Source organism: Podarcis raffonei, chromosome 7 (genome assembly GCF_027172205.1).
Source record: "Podarcis raffonei isolate rPodRaf1 chromosome 7, rPodRaf1.pri, whole genome shotgun sequence".
NCBI lineage: Eukaryota > Metazoa > Chordata > Lepidosauria > Squamata > Lacertidae > Podarcis > Podarcis raffonei.
The window spans coordinates 37412489-37429631 of NC_070608.1; the positions used below are offsets into that span (position 1 = coordinate 37412489).

At 40.1% G+C, this 17143-nt stretch overlaps 1 protein-coding gene across 4 annotated transcripts in view; it reads right to left on the reverse strand.

The window, feature by feature from the left end:
• Positions 1–407: 407 nt before the first annotated feature.
• The window catches only part of FAM110B (family with sequence similarity 110 member B), a 78526-nt gene continuing 61790 nt past the window's right edge, over positions 408–17143 (reverse strand). For all 4 annotated transcript variants that reach the window (XM_053396083.1, XM_053396086.1, XM_053396085.1 and 1 more), the window contains exon 2: positions 408–3580. In XM_053396083.1, coding sequence (XP_053252058.1) covers positions 2134–3246 — 1113 coding nt within the window. In that variant the 5' untranslated portion in view covers positions 3247–3580 and the 3' untranslated portion in view covers positions 408–2133. The remainder of the gene's footprint in view (positions 3581–17143) is intronic.

The following is a 17143-nucleotide window of genomic DNA, read 5'->3' on the forward strand; positions in this document are numbered from 1 at the left end:
ACAAAAGAATATGGTCTGGGCTGATGTAACAGATAGATTGCTGCTGGGTTGTCTGATTCTGTTTTCTTGATATACTGGTTTGATATTTGCTTTATGACTTTTGTGTTGATTTTGTTATGAACTGTTATGGCCTTTGGCTAGCACAATAAACTTATTGAATTGATGAACAAACGTATTGTTATGCACTGCCCTGGGAACCTTGGGGTTGAAGGCTAAGACTACAATTTTAACAATAACAGCAACCCTGATTATGCCTAGTCTAGCAGTAAAAGGGTTGAGGTAGGGGATGGGGACTGTTCCCATTATACATTTAACCAGGAGTTGCTTTCACACTCATTACATTCAATATTTTTCCTGTGCCCACTTTAGCATAATGAGTACAAACAGAGAAACTCATGACCAGTAGCTGCACCAAGAGCTATTTATTAGCATAACACTTTTTTTTAAAGATCTCGTAAGAACTGAAATATGTACAAAGTCTTACAGCATTTACACAAGAAAAAGTTTCCTATTAGCTGATGAAGTATAAGAGTGCTGCAAAGTACTTCAAAGCATGAATAATAATAATGATAATAATGATAATAATAATAATAATAATAATAATGAAGCAGACCACTGCACTTTCAACTCTCTGCTATGCACCACAACTGCCACTTTGACATGACAGTTAAACCATTGGGAAGACACAAGATTGTCAAAAGAAAAATGTGTAACAGATTGACGTGCAGCACTAAACATCATACGGTGCAAGGAGGAAGAGAAGGGTACAAAAAGAAGAAGCTACATACTGTCATGTTTCTACAGTTTCCTAGAGCTGTAACAAACTTCCACAGCCTTAAGATATAACATATTTAAGACAACATAATCACAATTTCTCAGATATAGTTCAGCTATATTGAGTGTGTTTAAACTTCTGGGTAAGAGGCTCTTATTATACTGATATGGCTGTGTACTTCCATTTTCTGTTCATGAACTGCTCAAACAGATCTACAAAAAAAGTAGTCAGCAGCAGGAGCTTGTAATCATGATGTGCTTTGTCTAGTTTAAAGGCATTCAAAGATCAGCAAACAGGATCTAACCATTCCTGTCAAAAGTTTAAGACAAGGAAGTTTCCTTTAAAATGCCACCCATCCTTTTCATTTTCCCAGCCTCTTTTCAAAATACCCCTTGATTGGTGAAACCAAACCATTACCGTTCTTGCTACATCAAAAAAATAGTTTATAGCTTTCCAGACCACTGCTTGTAAAAAGGCTGTGTATGGGGGCACCAGGCATGTGGCTGGGTGTGGAGGGTGGATTCTGTTAGAAGATTACGACAGAAAACCTGTGTATCCTTTCTTTGAAAGGTAAACAACCTTTTTTTAAAAAAAGAAAGAAAAATAATTGCATTATACAATGTAGTTCATGGACAGGCCAGCCCCCACCCTCCCTGCAACCTCAGCCCTATACCACTGCCTTTTACTGCTGTTCACAGATGAAGACATCTGAAGGCAGCCCTGTATAGGGAAGTTTGTCATGTTTGACATTTTATTATGTTTTTATATGTGCTGGAAGCTGCTCAGAGTAGCTGGGGAAACCCAGCCAGATGGGCGGGGTATAAATAATAAAAATTATTATTATTATTATTATTATTATTATTATTATTATTATTACAGGTAATCTGACCCATTCATTCCACAGACTACTATGCCATTCTAATGCACGGTGCTATAACAATCTTAGGTTGGCAATTTCTGTCCTGTGTCTTAACTATACCTGTGCTCAAGACACACACAAAAATGTACAAAACAAAACAAAACCCCAAAACAACCACAAGGGACCTACAGATCTAGAAAAAAGAAGCCATATAACCATTTAATGTAAACAATTTGTTCATAAACAAAGCCCTATTTAGATTCTGGTCTTAAACTTTTGGCAGATAATGTGTGTATGCTTAGCCAGGCTCTGTAGCTAGTTATTGTTCAAGTGGAAGCCAGGTCAGTTCACATGTTGACAGGCATGCAACTTGAAAACATTGCACAACAAGCAACACAAAAAGAGATCTGAGAAGTGTATTAAGACTTCAAGTAGACTTCACAACCCTTCACAATATTCACAAAGATACAGTCCCTCTTTGCCCCCCTGCGGATCCAACTCACACATGGGACACTTTCTGTGACTCTCTAGCTTGCTTGATGCTGTATAACCACTTGATGATTCTGGCATTTCTTTCGATTGCAGAAATGCCATATGGCACGCGGTCATTGGCACTATCATCGTTTCTAAGGTCACTGTTGCTGTCCTGAGACTGTTCACAGTCTGAACTGATCATACTTGCACTGCGAAAATTGAGAGAGATAATATCAGAGTTAGCCCTTGCAAAATTTTCCATCCCAAGATTTTCAAGTTCTTCAGGATCCAGTCCACAGTAGTTAAAGAATCTTTCAACATCTGCATCAACTCGAAAGTATCTGTCACTTAAGTCTGACTTAGATCGCTGTAGAGAAGGTCGTCTACTGACTCCACAGCTGGATTCTACTGTGTCCATCTCTGGTGATTTCAGCGTGGTGATGGCAGCAATTTTGGGTTTGGGAGGGAGAGGTGGAGCTGAACTACTGCACGGTATTGCTTTTAAGGTTTTGCCACTAGATACTTTCCTAATGTCTGATGAGCTATGGGAAACGTGCAAGAATGACTCTGGCGACTGTCCCAATAGCCTTCTACCCACATTGGAGTTGCTTTCTTGAGGACTGCTACGGCCTTGGGTGGGGTAAACCTTTAAGGATTCTGCAAACGAATGCCGGTTAAGGTCTCCTGAATCGGATTTGTGGGGAGGCCAGTTTCGTGAACTATGTTTGTGACCCGAACCTGAACTAGAGCCCTCTGAGCTATTGATTATGTTTTTCAAAATCTCTAGCTTCAGATTCTCCCTTTGGACACCACTCTCAGTCTTTGCATTGTTGCTAAACACTTTCAAGGTAGGGCTGCCCAAAGCCCGCTTGGCTGCAGGACACACTGGCGGCTTGGGAAGCACTGCTGGTTTCACAGGCTCTTGTTTGGCGTTGATGACCTCTTGGCTCTTAACATATTTTGCCTTGTCAGCTTCCAGCCTCTCCACGGCACTAAGTCTTTTTGGGTTAGGCTCTGCTTGCCTGCGAAAATAGTCAGGTCCTTTGTTTAGAATGCGGAGTGGAACGGCTGAAGTGAAAGTGATGGCAGGGCTGACAGGTTTCACCATGCTACCTGTCTGTAGTGTTTCTGTAGGCATGTTTGGTGGTCTTTCCCCGGCAGCCGTTTTGAATTCCTTTCTGGGATCTTCTAAATGCACAGTGCAGAAACATGTATATTAAGCACAATGAATAGCAGATGAATCTAGGAATTGGGAGGTTAGCAGCAGCAGCAGCAGCAGTGCTTCATTTCACAGCTCATTAAATAAGCACGGTGTTTCTTTCTTCCTTCTTCCCCCACCCTCGAAGGCAGCCTTTGTATAAGAAGACCACCAGAAACAAGCCTGTATTAATCCTGCTCTGCTGGCTTCTTTCTTCTCAATGAAGGACGTGGAAGACTCTGCGGTTCCTTTGTGCTCCACTACAAGCAGTGATCTGAAACGCAAAATAACCAACCACATGTTAGTAACGTGTATGATATCACAGCTATAGCAACAGAGATCTCTCTCCACACCCCTTCATTTGTTGGCTGAGCTACAGCTGTGGACTGTTCAAGCTAAAACATTCCATCATACCTTCGACTAATGGCATGCGCCTTATTAATATGGGATTAACAAACTGGGATTGATGCACTTCTATGTAGGTATATTTATGCATCTTTTAAAGATGTTAGTTATTTGTAATCTAAGCCTGGTTGTTGTTGTTTTTAAAAATAAGTTACAGCGACAAAGCTGCAGGCTTATACGGTAAATGATATTCTTGCTTAGACATTTTATGTGGTCTCTTGAATTTTCAAGGCTGTCCCTATATTTCTGCCTGTCATTTGAAACATGGGAAAGAGGCTGAATGAAAAGGACCAACCGGGATGGAAAATTTAATAATCCCTCCTGCTATATTTATTGTCACAAAAGAAAACCAGAACTGCAGCTGTTGGCGTTTTGCCTAGATGATCTTAATTCATGTATTTTATACTGAACAGTTTATGCAGAGTTAAAAACAGCAATAGCTTCCTTCTCTCTTAATGTTTGCCTCTGCTGTGAATGTTTAAACAAGATGGAGCTTTGTGGCACCTTTAAAAGACTAACACATTTTGTTGTTGCTGCTGCAACAGACTATCATGGCTCCCCCCTGGAATGTTTAAGACAAATGCTACAAATGTCTAAGATAAACATCTCCTTCTGATCTTAGGGTTACTTCATCATCAGCTCTGTACTCGCTATACCTTTAAAGCACATTCAGAGCACATTTTTCTTCTTAAAGAATTCTGGGTGCTGCAGTTTGTTACGGACTGATGGAATTGAAACCCTGTGAGGGGTAAACTAGAGTTCCCAGAATTCTTTGAGGGAAGCAACGTGTTTCAAATGCTGTGTACAGAACCCTTTTGATCTCATATGATCACACGCCAAAATCAGTTACAAAAATAAATCAGTCTTGCAAAGCTTACCTCTCAAAGGGGGACTCCTGTCTCCTCTACTTGCTCTGCCTACTCATGCCCCAGTCCTTCCACCCTATTTTTGTTACTCTTGCTCACTCACTACTTCTTTACCTAATACTCTTTCCCTTCAACTATGCTTATTGCCTTTCCTCTGCTATAGTTACTACTGCTGATGTTATGGTATTTCTTCAAGTAGAAGCACCAGCAACAAAAGGGGGAGGAAACAGAATATAGTGGCAGCACCTGGTGGGCAGAGAATGAATTAATGTATCTGCCATCAACACAGCTGCTACTTACTGGTGGTAAATGATGAATTGAATGGCTGATAATGCAGGGTGAAAACCATAACAACCTAATTAAATTGCAAGCAAATTAATCTACCATCAAAGGGTACTTAGTGCCTACAAGCCATGAAGCACCATTCCTATACCTATACCTGTGATTATCTAGTGCTGGGGAGCAACAGACCAAGATATGACAATCATGCCTTCCACAAGAATCACACAATAGTATCTGACTGGTCACAGTCAGCAGGCAAAATAATGAGTTAGACAGAAAACTAGTTTAATCCAATATGGCAGCTTGTATGAAAACATCTCATTTTGAAGTGGACATAAATCAAATGAATAGAGGGTAGCTCTGCACCAGGGGTGTGAAAGTGCTCCCCATGCCCTTGCACTGGGACTGAGTGGGGGATCCAAAAGCTTTTTTATATGTCTTCCTTCTAACAAGCAAATTATGTTACCAGCATGGGCATTAAATAAAAACACAATTTGGTAACATTTTATTAAGGCACTCCAAACAGAACATTATCTTCTTTCTTTTTCAGAGATGTTACATGGGCATAAAAATATTTATTATTATTTCTTGCTATGAAATTATGACACCAGTAATTCACATATATTATTAATTCTTAAGATCTCTTAATCTACTTATTAGTATCCAACTCAATAAAAGTTCTTTAAAGCTTCATAGAGCAGGAAAGGTTTGTCATACTTCCTCAGTAACTGCTGAAATAAACACAGCAATAAAGACAGAATTATACATCATTTAGTGACATTAAGAATATGGAATGAATTCTTTAATAGGCATTACCAGGCAAACTATGGAACACTAAGGCTACAAAAAAGGCAGCAAATTATGCAACAAAGCTATATTGAATATCCAACCAGAAAGTATATGCAATACTGCAAAACCTAAGATGTTTAAAGAGTGTGGTAAGCAAGTGTTCCAGCCATACAAACACTGGCTGGTAATTAACCTCCATTGCCCCCTCCATTGATGCAAGGTATCCACTTGTGAAAGAGGGGAAATTTTCTCTCTCCCTATTTCCCTATAGCCCCCTGTCCTCCCTATAGCGCCCTGTCACACACATATCCCCCGAAAGTCTGAGGTGGTGGTGGAAGGGAAAAGGAAGAACAGCATAGCAAGTAAACCATTGCATTTATTTACAGCACAGACAATGCAGGACTAACCTGTGCCCTTTCTGTATCAGAAGTCTAAGATCAATGTCAATGGATGCCATTTATCGATCAAAGCTCAAAGCTCTGCTTTCACAATAGATGTTCCCCTCACCAAACCTGTTAAGTTTCATATAGATTCCCCCCACCCTTGACTCAAAGTTTGTTGTTGTTATTGTTCTTTATAGTTCCATATAATCAGCAGATACTAGTAATAAAACAAGCACCAAGGAATGTCCTGATTCCTGTTACTATATTCTTGGCCTTTTTATTGCTTTTGTGACTCCATACTAAATCTGCAGTGAATTCTAAGTTTCTTGCACAAGATGCTAATCAGTTCCTGGAAGTTGCTGCAATTGACAGTCACTGTCCTGAAACACTGACACCATAAACATATCAGCTGTGATATGGCATGCCTTGCATCGCTATATCTCTCATTATACTGCAGAACTGCAGTGTTATTTCAGTATATGAGGATCTAAATTCAGTTTCCAAAATGTAAATTCAGCAGCATGTAAAAAAAACCTGGGTTAAAACCTGGCACACGTGTAACTCATATGCTCTCAGATGCAAACTATTCTCTTTAAAAGGTTGCCAAACACAAAAAACCTTGCATCGCCTTGCATCTGGATTATCAATAGACTTACTGGTTTCTCACTAGGTGGAAGTGTCCTTCAAAAGGGTGCTGTAAGTTTTTAAGCAACACTGTGTGCCAAATTTTATCCCTTAGCTATGTCTTGTGGAAAGGGAGATTTGTTTACAGTAGTACCTCTGGTTAAGTACTTAATTCGTTCCGGAGGTCTGTTCTTAACCTGAAACTGTTCTTAACCTGAAGCACCACTTTAGCTAATGGGGCCTCCTGCTGCCGCCGTGCAGCCAGAGCACGATTTCTGTTCTCACCCTGAAGCAAAGTTCTTAACCTGAAGCACTATTTCTGGGTTAGCGGAATCTGTAACCTGAAGCGTATGTAACCTGAGGTACCACTGTATTTCAAGGAGACACATGACTCAGAACTTAATTTTAGAAAGCAAACTTAAATCAGACAATTGTTGTGCTGCACACATGCTGGCCATAAAAAAAAGATCTCTTCAATGGCATGTAGATGTTGAATTGAATATCTCTAGAAAGTAGAGCTAAAATATGCACTTCAAAAACTGACTTCATATAGTCTCTAATCAGTTAAGAGTTCAGAATACCCTGCTGAACGATCATCTTGTTTTCTGGATGGTGATTCATAAAACTTTATAGCACTATACCCTATTACCTTTTGACTGCTACTTAAAAACAGCCTTCTCTGCAATAACGGCACTGTAAAGGTTACTATTTATTGGCTTCCATCCTTCCCCTCTCTTATACATCATTAATAATGGAAACTCTTTGGAACTCTCTATTTAAGCAATCCCTTTGTGTTCTGCTATTAGCCTTTTATCTTAGGGCTACTATGCTAGCTTTCAAAGCACCCTGGAAAAAACCATGATTACTCTTGTTGCAATCTAAGGCAGTGCGCACATTACTGGCTTAAAACACAGCTAGGTCATTCTTTTTCTCAATTCGGATCGAAGCAGGTTTGTGGGGGAAATGGATCAAAATGCAGTATTTCTTAAGAAATGACAGGATAGGTGTAGATTGTGGTTAACCTCTTGTGTACATGGCTTTCCAAATCAGCCATGGGAGAACATTGGATAAAGAGCAAAACAGAGAGTGTCCACAGCCTATTTCGACATTACTAGCAAATACGAACAGAGCAAACAAAAACCTAGTGCTACATATAAAATGTGTGCTTAGAAACTAGCTTATTTCTTTGTTTTCTTCCTTGCCCTTTTGCTTAGGCCTGACAAGGAAAAAATGGCAGATTTTGGATATTTTAAAAAGCCCATAAAACAAGCAGTCGTAGTACTGGATGTGAGAGAAAATCAGTCTGTGCACAACATACATTCAGAGCATATTTCTCCACTCACAAGAAGCTGGGAAATGTAGTTTGATGGTGGGGTAAAAGCTACAGTTCCCAGGATTCTTGGTCCAGGTGTGCTTTAAGAGAGCTTTAAATATATGTTGTGTATGCAGCCTCAAATAAAGAAAGGCTGGCTGAGATTTAATGACTGTCCTGTGGTGAATACCAGAATTCTTAAGAGATGAGAGTTCAAGAACCATCGTGTAGGATTTTTCTTGTCCAACAAGAAAAGGGATTAGGCAAACTGGCTACTAGGCATGATGGCTATGCTCTACCTTCCAAGGTCACCAGTATGCCTCTGAATGCCAGTGGCTGGGTTACATGAGTGCTGAGTATACTGTTGAAATCATGTCCTGCTTCTGAGCTTCTCAAGTATCTGCCTGGCAATGAAGAACAAAATGTTGGATTAGATGAACCTTTGGTATATGATCCATCAAAGCAAAGACACACTTAAGTCTCTGATAGTCAGGTATTAGTTAAAGGAAGTTATTGCACATCTTAGGGTTTTTATTTTGGTTTTAATTTAGCAAGATGAAAGGCAAATTTTCCACTGCCTTAGGAGCTGTGAAACAGAAACAAATGAAGCAGGTACAAAATGTTGTTTTCTATGGTACAGTTGCACTGGATGTAGGCAAAGGTGGTGATGGAGGGGTTATCTCTCTGAAAATGAGGCTCCAGTGACCCTAGTTGAAAAGCAATTGGTTAAATAAGAACGTAAGAAGAGCCGGGTGGATCAGGCCAATGGCCCATCTAGGAAAGTATCCTGTTCTCACAATGGCCAACCAGATGCCTGTGGGAAACCTGCAAGGAAGACATGAGTGCAACAAGACCCCGTCACCTGTAATCCCCAGCATACTGCCTCTGACAGTGGAGCTGCAACATAGCCATCGTGGCTACCCTGTGATCCTACAGGGTGCTGCTGGACTGAAACTTAGTGGTCTGATTTTGTGTTTAAAATCCAGTCTTATATCTAAGGTAGAATGCTGAGTCATATTGGTGTGAATTATACGTACAGCGGAAGCAAAGGTGGAAAACTGTGGGCACAGCTTTTTCCTTCTCTGTGTTGGGGAGCATGTCAGTGGGGAAGAATGGCTTCTATGCTAGCATTTGTGAAGTGTGATAAGCTGGATGCCAGAAAAGTCAAAGTGAAAGTGTTCTGAGGAAATTGGTCATTTGACTCTTAAGGAGAAAACATCAGATATCTTCCCAAATAGACACCATGGCTCATGCAAAGGGGGTTGGGGAGAGAGAGGTCTTTTAGAAGCAGATTAGGGCAGTGAGCCAGATTTCTTGCAAGCTGACTATGGACTCAGATAAAAGGTAAAGGACCGCTGACAGTTAAGTCCAGTCATGAACAACTCTGGGGTTGCGGCGCTCATCTCGCTTTACTGGTCGAGGGAGCCGACATTTGTCCGCAGACGGTTTTTCCAGGTCATGTGGCCAGCATGACTAAGCCACTTCAGGTGAAACCAGAGCAGTGCACGGAAATGCTGTTTACCTTCCGCTGGAACGGTACCTATTTATCTACTTGCACTTTAACGTGCTTTCGAAGTGCTAGGTTGGCAGGAGCTGGGACTGAGCAATGGGAGCTCACCCCATTGCAGGGATTCAAATCGCCGACCTTCCGGTCGGCATAGACCACAGCACCACCCACGTTCCTAATATAGACTCAGCTACACAGCTGCAAATAAAATGTTTTAGATGTGCAATATACAGATGTGACACTAGATGGCGGCAGTGAGCTATGCAAAATTCAATGTATTTTTCAAAACATTTCCTATAAAAGCATTTTCACAGAGTTTTTTAATGTGTGTGTAGATTCCACCTATATGGCTTAGAATTCCAAGTGTTCTTGGAATATTGCAAAAATTTCATGGTCTGTGCAGAGTCTGGAATCAGCTACAGTGCTGAGATGGAAAACCTCACTTTAAGATAATAAGAGAAATTTAGATAATTTGGATCCAATATTGATCTTTTTAGTGCTCTAGATCAAGACAGCAGCTTCGGATATGGAGAAAAACATGCCAGAAAACAGATTTGTGATCCATGGATATAAAAGTTTGAATAACAGAGGCAACTATGAAATAAAGGAAAACAAATGGGATAGGGGCGTTATGGATTAGTACAGCTTAGGCAGTGTCTGGTAAAGTACTGTGGTTTACTTAGCTGTTCCTTTCATTGATAATTGCATTGATTGATTGATTGATTGATTGATTGCAGGTAGAATCAATGGCATTTTAGGAGAAACCTGAAGATGAGTTTTAGAGTGAGAGTAGGGACTAAAATATAAAGAAAATCCAGCAACAGATTCAGGCACCAAGTTAGGAAGACTAGGCAGGCAAAACAAAGATATTGAGCAAGATATCAGCATGTTTCAGGGAGCCCCATTTCAGAAGTTTAGGCAAGCCCCAACTGGCATGAGGGCTGTGTTGCAGGTTATTGCACAAGTCGGTGGAGAATGCATAAGTCCATTACAACCCTACACCACTCCATCTTCTTTGGGTCCAAAAATGGCCCGTGCGTGCATGCTTGCACATTCTTTGAATGTGCACAAAGTGCAGATTGCCTGTACAAACCACCATTTAGGAAAAAAATCCAAGGGAGCAACTGTGCACCTACCAAACAGTTCAATGATGACCAAGCATGCTCAGTCACCACAATATGCTAAGTATAAATTGGGCATGAGAAAACTGATTGTGGTGGCCTGAAAGAAGACATGGCTGGCTGGCACACTGAACAAGAGTACTGTACACAGCAAGATTTTGCTGCAGGTCCATGTTTAACATTTTATTGTCAAATTTGGTATCCCTCCATAACTTCCATCACCCAACTTAGCATAGATGTCTGCTACTGAATTTCAATAAAAGCAAACTTCCCATTCTCTTTCTATTAAGGACATACCTACAAAATTAACACAATACAAACAAGATATTCAGGGTGTGTTGTTGTTGTTAAGAGGAGAGGCATCTCCAATTCTGTTCTTCCTCCAAATACATGCCCCTGCACTGCCTCTTCCCCATAAGAACCCTCTCTATAGCAGGGGTGGGAAAACTTTTTGGAGATGAGAGCCACATGACCCCTATAATATGTCCTCACTTGCTAGATCATCATCTTGTCATGGTGAGTGGGCTTGCACGTTCCTATGACCCTTGTGAGCAAAGCTGTCGGGAATCTCGTACTCCCAGCAGGGTCAGCCAAGGTGGTAAGGTCAAAGGGAAGGAGCTAGACAAAGAATGATTCAAGAAGTCCTCAACGGCAGAACAGGCGGATGATAACAAGTGGTATGTTACAACGGCTGTGAAGGCAGATGAAGGCTGCAGCAGCTAAGAATCTACTGGTCGTCGTGACTACTCATGCCATTGGAACAGAGCCTTACTGCGAAGACTGTGTGTTGGTCAGCGTGCACTGATCTACACATATAAAACAAATTCACACACAGGCGTCTTCCAAAATCCCCCTGTGTTTATGGAAGACAATCTTACTCGGCTACAAGTGATCGCCAAAGAAGAAGATAATATGTCAGGGAGCACATTCCAGGAGTAGTGGGTGGGGCGAGACCCCCACACAGTCACACAACCTTCTCTCAATCTGTCTCATGAACATAGCTATTCCCTAAGGAAACAGCAATTCTCAGTAATTCCACTCATTTCACCTACCATTTTCTCTACAAACTTTATTCACAATGCTTGTAAACAACCAAACAAACAAAAATGCTCACCAACCTTTATTTGTCTGTCTGTGCAAAAAGAACTCAGTAATCACAGCAGGCTACAAATAAGGTGAATGCACAACAGAAAGCCCTGCCTTGCACCTATCTAAAAACTCAAACCTCCAAATGCAATTGCATCCTGCAAAACTGCATGTATGCAACTGCAAAATGCATGGACTACATTTTACATATTTGCAATGAACACAAGTCTGCGGAGACATTTTCTCTTCTACTTTGATTTAAAGTGCTAACTTAAAAAAAGAAACCCACAGCAGGATATATCTGGTGCATGGATCTGTAAAGGTAAAGGTAAAGATAAAGGATCCTACAATTACTCGACTCAATTCAGAGTAAAAATAACAAAGCGTTCTGGAACCTAGTGTACGGAGGATTGAAAGCCGAAAATCAACTAACTTTACCACCAATTGCAGAATCCAAATGGTCCCAATATTTTACATCGGTATTTAACAATCTACACAGTGAGCTTAAAGGAAATGAAACCACTAAAAATAAAATCAATAAACTCCAGGAGTGGCCAAGGGTAGAAGAAGAGGAAATTAGAGAGATAGTTAAAAATTTCAAATCGGGGAAATCTCCTGGGCCAGACGGTCTACCAATAGAATTATTCAAGACCTATATAGATTGGTGGGCAGAACCCTTAGCTCAATTGTTTACTCTCATAGATAAATATGGGATCATACCTGAGATATGGTTAAGATCAATAATTATCCCAATCTTTAAAAATGGCGACCCAAAAGAACCAAGGAATTATAGACCGATAAGCCTATTATCAGTGATAGGGAAAATCTACGCTAAGCACCTTTTATCTAAACTCCTTACCTGGATGAAAAATCTAAATTTACCAGGGAAAGAACAAATAGGTTTCTCCAAAGGTTGCTCTACATTAGACCACTGCCTTATACTTATGCACTTGGTTGAAAAATACAGATCTCAAAGGCAATCTAAGATATATGCTGCTTTTGTAGATTTTCGTGGTGCATTTGATTCAATTGGCCGCCCAAAGCTGTGGAGGAAACTCACAGAATTAAAAATTGATCAGCGCTTATTGATCCTAATAAAAAATTTATACTCTTCCAATATCTGTCAAGTCAAACTTAACACCAAAGGTCACCTCTCACCAGACATCCCAAACTCGAAAGGGGTAAAACAAGGGTGTATTCTTGCCCCCTTCCTATTTAATTTATTTTTATCAGACTTGCCAGATCACCTTCAAAAAATAGAATCACATGCCCCTAAACTTAATCAGAAACCAGTTTCTCTGTTATTATACGCAGACGATGCTGTTCTACTATCATTAACGAGCTTGGGTCTGAAACGTCTTATATCTTCTCTGATCCTTTACTGCGAATGTAACAAGCTCTCTATAAATTATGAGAAGACAAAAATTTTGGTCTTCTCGAATGGTTGGAAATTAGAGAAATGGAAAATAAGAGGGCAGGAAATCCAACAAGTGAAAATCTATAGGTATCTGGGAATCTTATTCCAGAGCAATTTAGGGTGGGCAAATCATCGCACAAATGCCATAAAACAGGCAAAGTGCACCTCATCAGCTGTTGCCCGTTTTTATTATCAGAAAGGCAATCAATTTATTCCTGCGGCCAATCAGATATTCCAAACAAAAGTGCAATCCCAGATATTTTATGGAATCCCGCTATGGGTCCAAGCATATAATAGTGATCTAAAAAAGATTCACTCCAGCTTTCTGAGACGTATTCTTGGACTCCCAACTGTGATCAAATATGAAACAATGTGTGCAGAAATAGGCATACACACAATGGAATATTGGGCCTGGTCCACCTCAATAAAGTACTGGTTACGCTGCCATTTTCGCTGCCCTCCATCAAGTCTGCTCGCTGATTTGCTCAAAGACTCCTACAAATCAAGATGGTATCAGTACCTCGAAAAAAAGATTGAATCTTTAGGCATCGAGCTGGAGCCCCTGTACAATTCTAATGAGCAATACATTTTCCATAATATCCTAACTAGACTAAAGGATGTCGAGAGGCAAAATATTATGGCAGCTGTAAACAAAATTTGTTCGCCCATATTCTATGATTTAAATATCTTAGATAGCAGAGCCAATTACGTCACCAAATTAATAATTCCAGCCCAACGTAGGGCCTTTATGCTGGCCCGTTTGAATGTTTTTCCCTCAGCATTTGTCAGGGGAAGATATCAAAACATCCCCAGAAACAAGAGATTCTGCAGATGTTTTATGAATGTCCCGGACACGGTAGAGCACATTCTCTTTCAGTGCCCATTGTACAGTACGCTCCGTCAACGCGTGCTGTCCCCTCTTTTGGGTGGTCTGGAGCCCCAACAAGGTGAATGTGTGGGATTCTGCCTATCCGACGTTGACCAAAGGGTAACGGCGGGGGTAGCCGAGTTTTTGGTAGTAGCCCTCCAAGGAGCGGGTTAGCAAGGAAAACCACTGATTTTATATGTATATATATATATATGTATGTAGCCAACTGCTGCCTTTCTGTATATATCTCAAGGCTTTTATATGTTACTTTCTCTTTTATCGATTTATTTGTATAATGCCTAATAAAGGTTTGAATAAGTAAGTAAAGATAAAGGATCCCTGACAAATAAGTCCAGTCGCAGCTGCAGCGCTCATCTCGCTTTACAGGCCAAGGGATCTGTACTGCATTTCAAATAGGGACGCTCTGAGTTGTGGGAATTCCCTTGATTAACTCTGCAAGGCAAAACACTTTTTCAAAGTGTCCATGAGAAGAGAAAATCAAGTGTCTCAAGCAACAATAGGGAAGATATGTATCCAACTATTTTCACCACATTTGAAGTCCTGTAGCACAACTCCTGCGGAATAATATATTTTTGCAAAGCAAAGTTGTAACTTCTAAGCATTTAGTCAGTCTTTGAGAGCAAATCTGGCAGAACAGCAGCAAGGGAGTATCAAATTCACTTGCAAAACTCTGAATTTATCAAAAATCCATCTGTAGTAGCTCAAGCAGTCATCTTTGGGTTTGTTTGTTTTTTAATTGGTTTCAATAAACTGCTTTCCATGGGGCAATTTGTTTCCTCTCTATGGACACAAATTCAGTGTTTGGCATGACTCAGATCCAGGCACATTCCAAGAAAACTGCTTTCATGCACGGTAGTGTTTACAATTTACAGGGAGTGATTCTGCATATACTACAACAGTGATTAAGTGTAAACTAATGTGTAGCTCTTAGTCAAATGCAGATGAAATGCAAATCCTTTCTGCTGAAGGTGAACCAAGAGTTCCACCCTCTCTAGCAATTCTAGCTCACAAAGCATTAAGCCTCACATAATCATCAGCACATTAAGTTTTTTCACAGCTGCAAGCACTTCATGTCAGGGGATGGGTAGGTGTTTGTGCCTGGACAGGTGCGGGAGAGAGAGGTGGTGGCAAGAGGAGGGGTGCATGCCACCTGAAACAATGGGTTGCAATGGGGTGCTAAAGCCCAGCATAATTGATAAACATTGATATTTGCTTTTTAAAAAGAAAGCAAAACACTATGCACTGTTCAACAAATTTTATCACAACTATCCTTAAGGAAACTCAAAGTCCAACCCTTGATTTCACTACTGTTTCTGCTTCTTCAGTGAACTTCCAATAAATAAAGTAAAATGACCTCAAGTACAAGTTATCTAACTTTATATTTAGATGTAAACTGAAGGAGCACAGAATTACTCAAGACATCAAGAAAACAAATTTGTAAACTGATATCTATGTTACAATAATTACGTTTTAAGGCGAAGTGGGTTACAGCATCAAATACTGGAAACACTTAAGATAATTCTTTGAAATATCCCCTCATTTTTATTTTTTGCCTTAGATATTCCAAGACGAATTTGCACAAAAATATTTACAAGGCCTATGCAATAAATATATATCAGTAATTGTATTCTGGGAAGAGTATGCTAGGTTTCTATATTTAGATGCTCCATCATGCTTTTATATGGAGAATAACAATCACAATAGCTTGTTCCCCTGATCTGAGTAAATTTGGCACAGCACAGCTAGTGATACTAAATGCCCAATCCTCAGCTGAATTGCTCTTTCAAACTTTTATCTCATTTCTTGTGATTAAAAACACTGAGCAAGTAGCAAACTGCATAACCTCTGTCAAATGCAATCATAGTTTATAAGCTCAATTTTAGAACTAGAGATGTATAGGATACAGAAGCATAGACCAATCAATCAAAATGTAATAGAGCCAATTAGAATACACAGTGCTAACTCACAATTGAATTCAACTGTCTTATCTATACAGCTTGTTTGATAATTGCTGGTATAACCCTTGATACTTCATTTTTTGCAATGAACTGGATCCAGGCACTTCTACGGCAGTAGAACAGCCCTGGAACCCTGAGGTTGGGCGCAGAGATCCTTTCCCTGAATTATCTTGGACATCACACACAGAGGCAACTTATCTGCCAGAGATATCTACCAATGTTGCAGAGAAACTACTCCAAGGCCAACACACTTATTTATTTAACTAGACTTGTACAGTTTATAGAGTACCACCATCTTGTTTTGCTGCTTATGGCACCACTCTGTGTTGGCACCCAAGGCAGTTTTATCAAGATATGAGCACTGGCACTTCATTTTTTACACCCCCACCGGGTCCTCCCAAAGCACTGCAATTATATCTCAACTTTTCTCCAAGGAGCTCAATGTGATATACAGTACATTGTTTTGTCCTCCCCATTTTGTCTTCCATACAACCTTGTGAGGTAGGTTAGGCTGAGTGATGGTGACTGGCCCAAGGTCACCCTGTGAATCAGAGCTGAATATTCTCTGAGACCTAGTCCAACAATGTAGCACCACACTTTAGTAAAACAGACCTGTGAATCATTTTACAGCCCCAATACAAATAATTCACTATACCAGAGAAACATATATATGACTACCCTAATTCATGCCATTTTGACTAGTGAGATGTCACCCATTTCAGTGACCCACCGAACAGTTTAGACTGAAGAGAGTGCAAAACTTGCCATTGTTCCTCACAAATCCAATCCATTAATACAAATCCTTACTTCCATTCAATTGCTTTCTTTCCAGTTGCCTGGCTGATGTGACAACATTCCTGTTCTTAAGACAAACACACACTATTCTTGTTATAAAATCTGTCCAACAATTGTGGGAATACCAATTATCTTGACACCCACCCTCTCTGTGTCCACTTGGCTTACAAACAAAAATGAATTTGAAACCCAGATCATCATCGATGTGCTTGTTGGTTCGATTTATTACAGAGACACTACAAGATCAAAGTAAGTGAGCAAGCTTTGATTAAACGCTTGCAACTAATAGAGATGGGGATAAAATTGGAAGAAAAAATAATAGTTAAGCACAGACGTGGAATGCATAAAGTTGTGTTAAATGATATTCTAGATGCTTAAATGACGTGTGTGTTAAATAATGGTA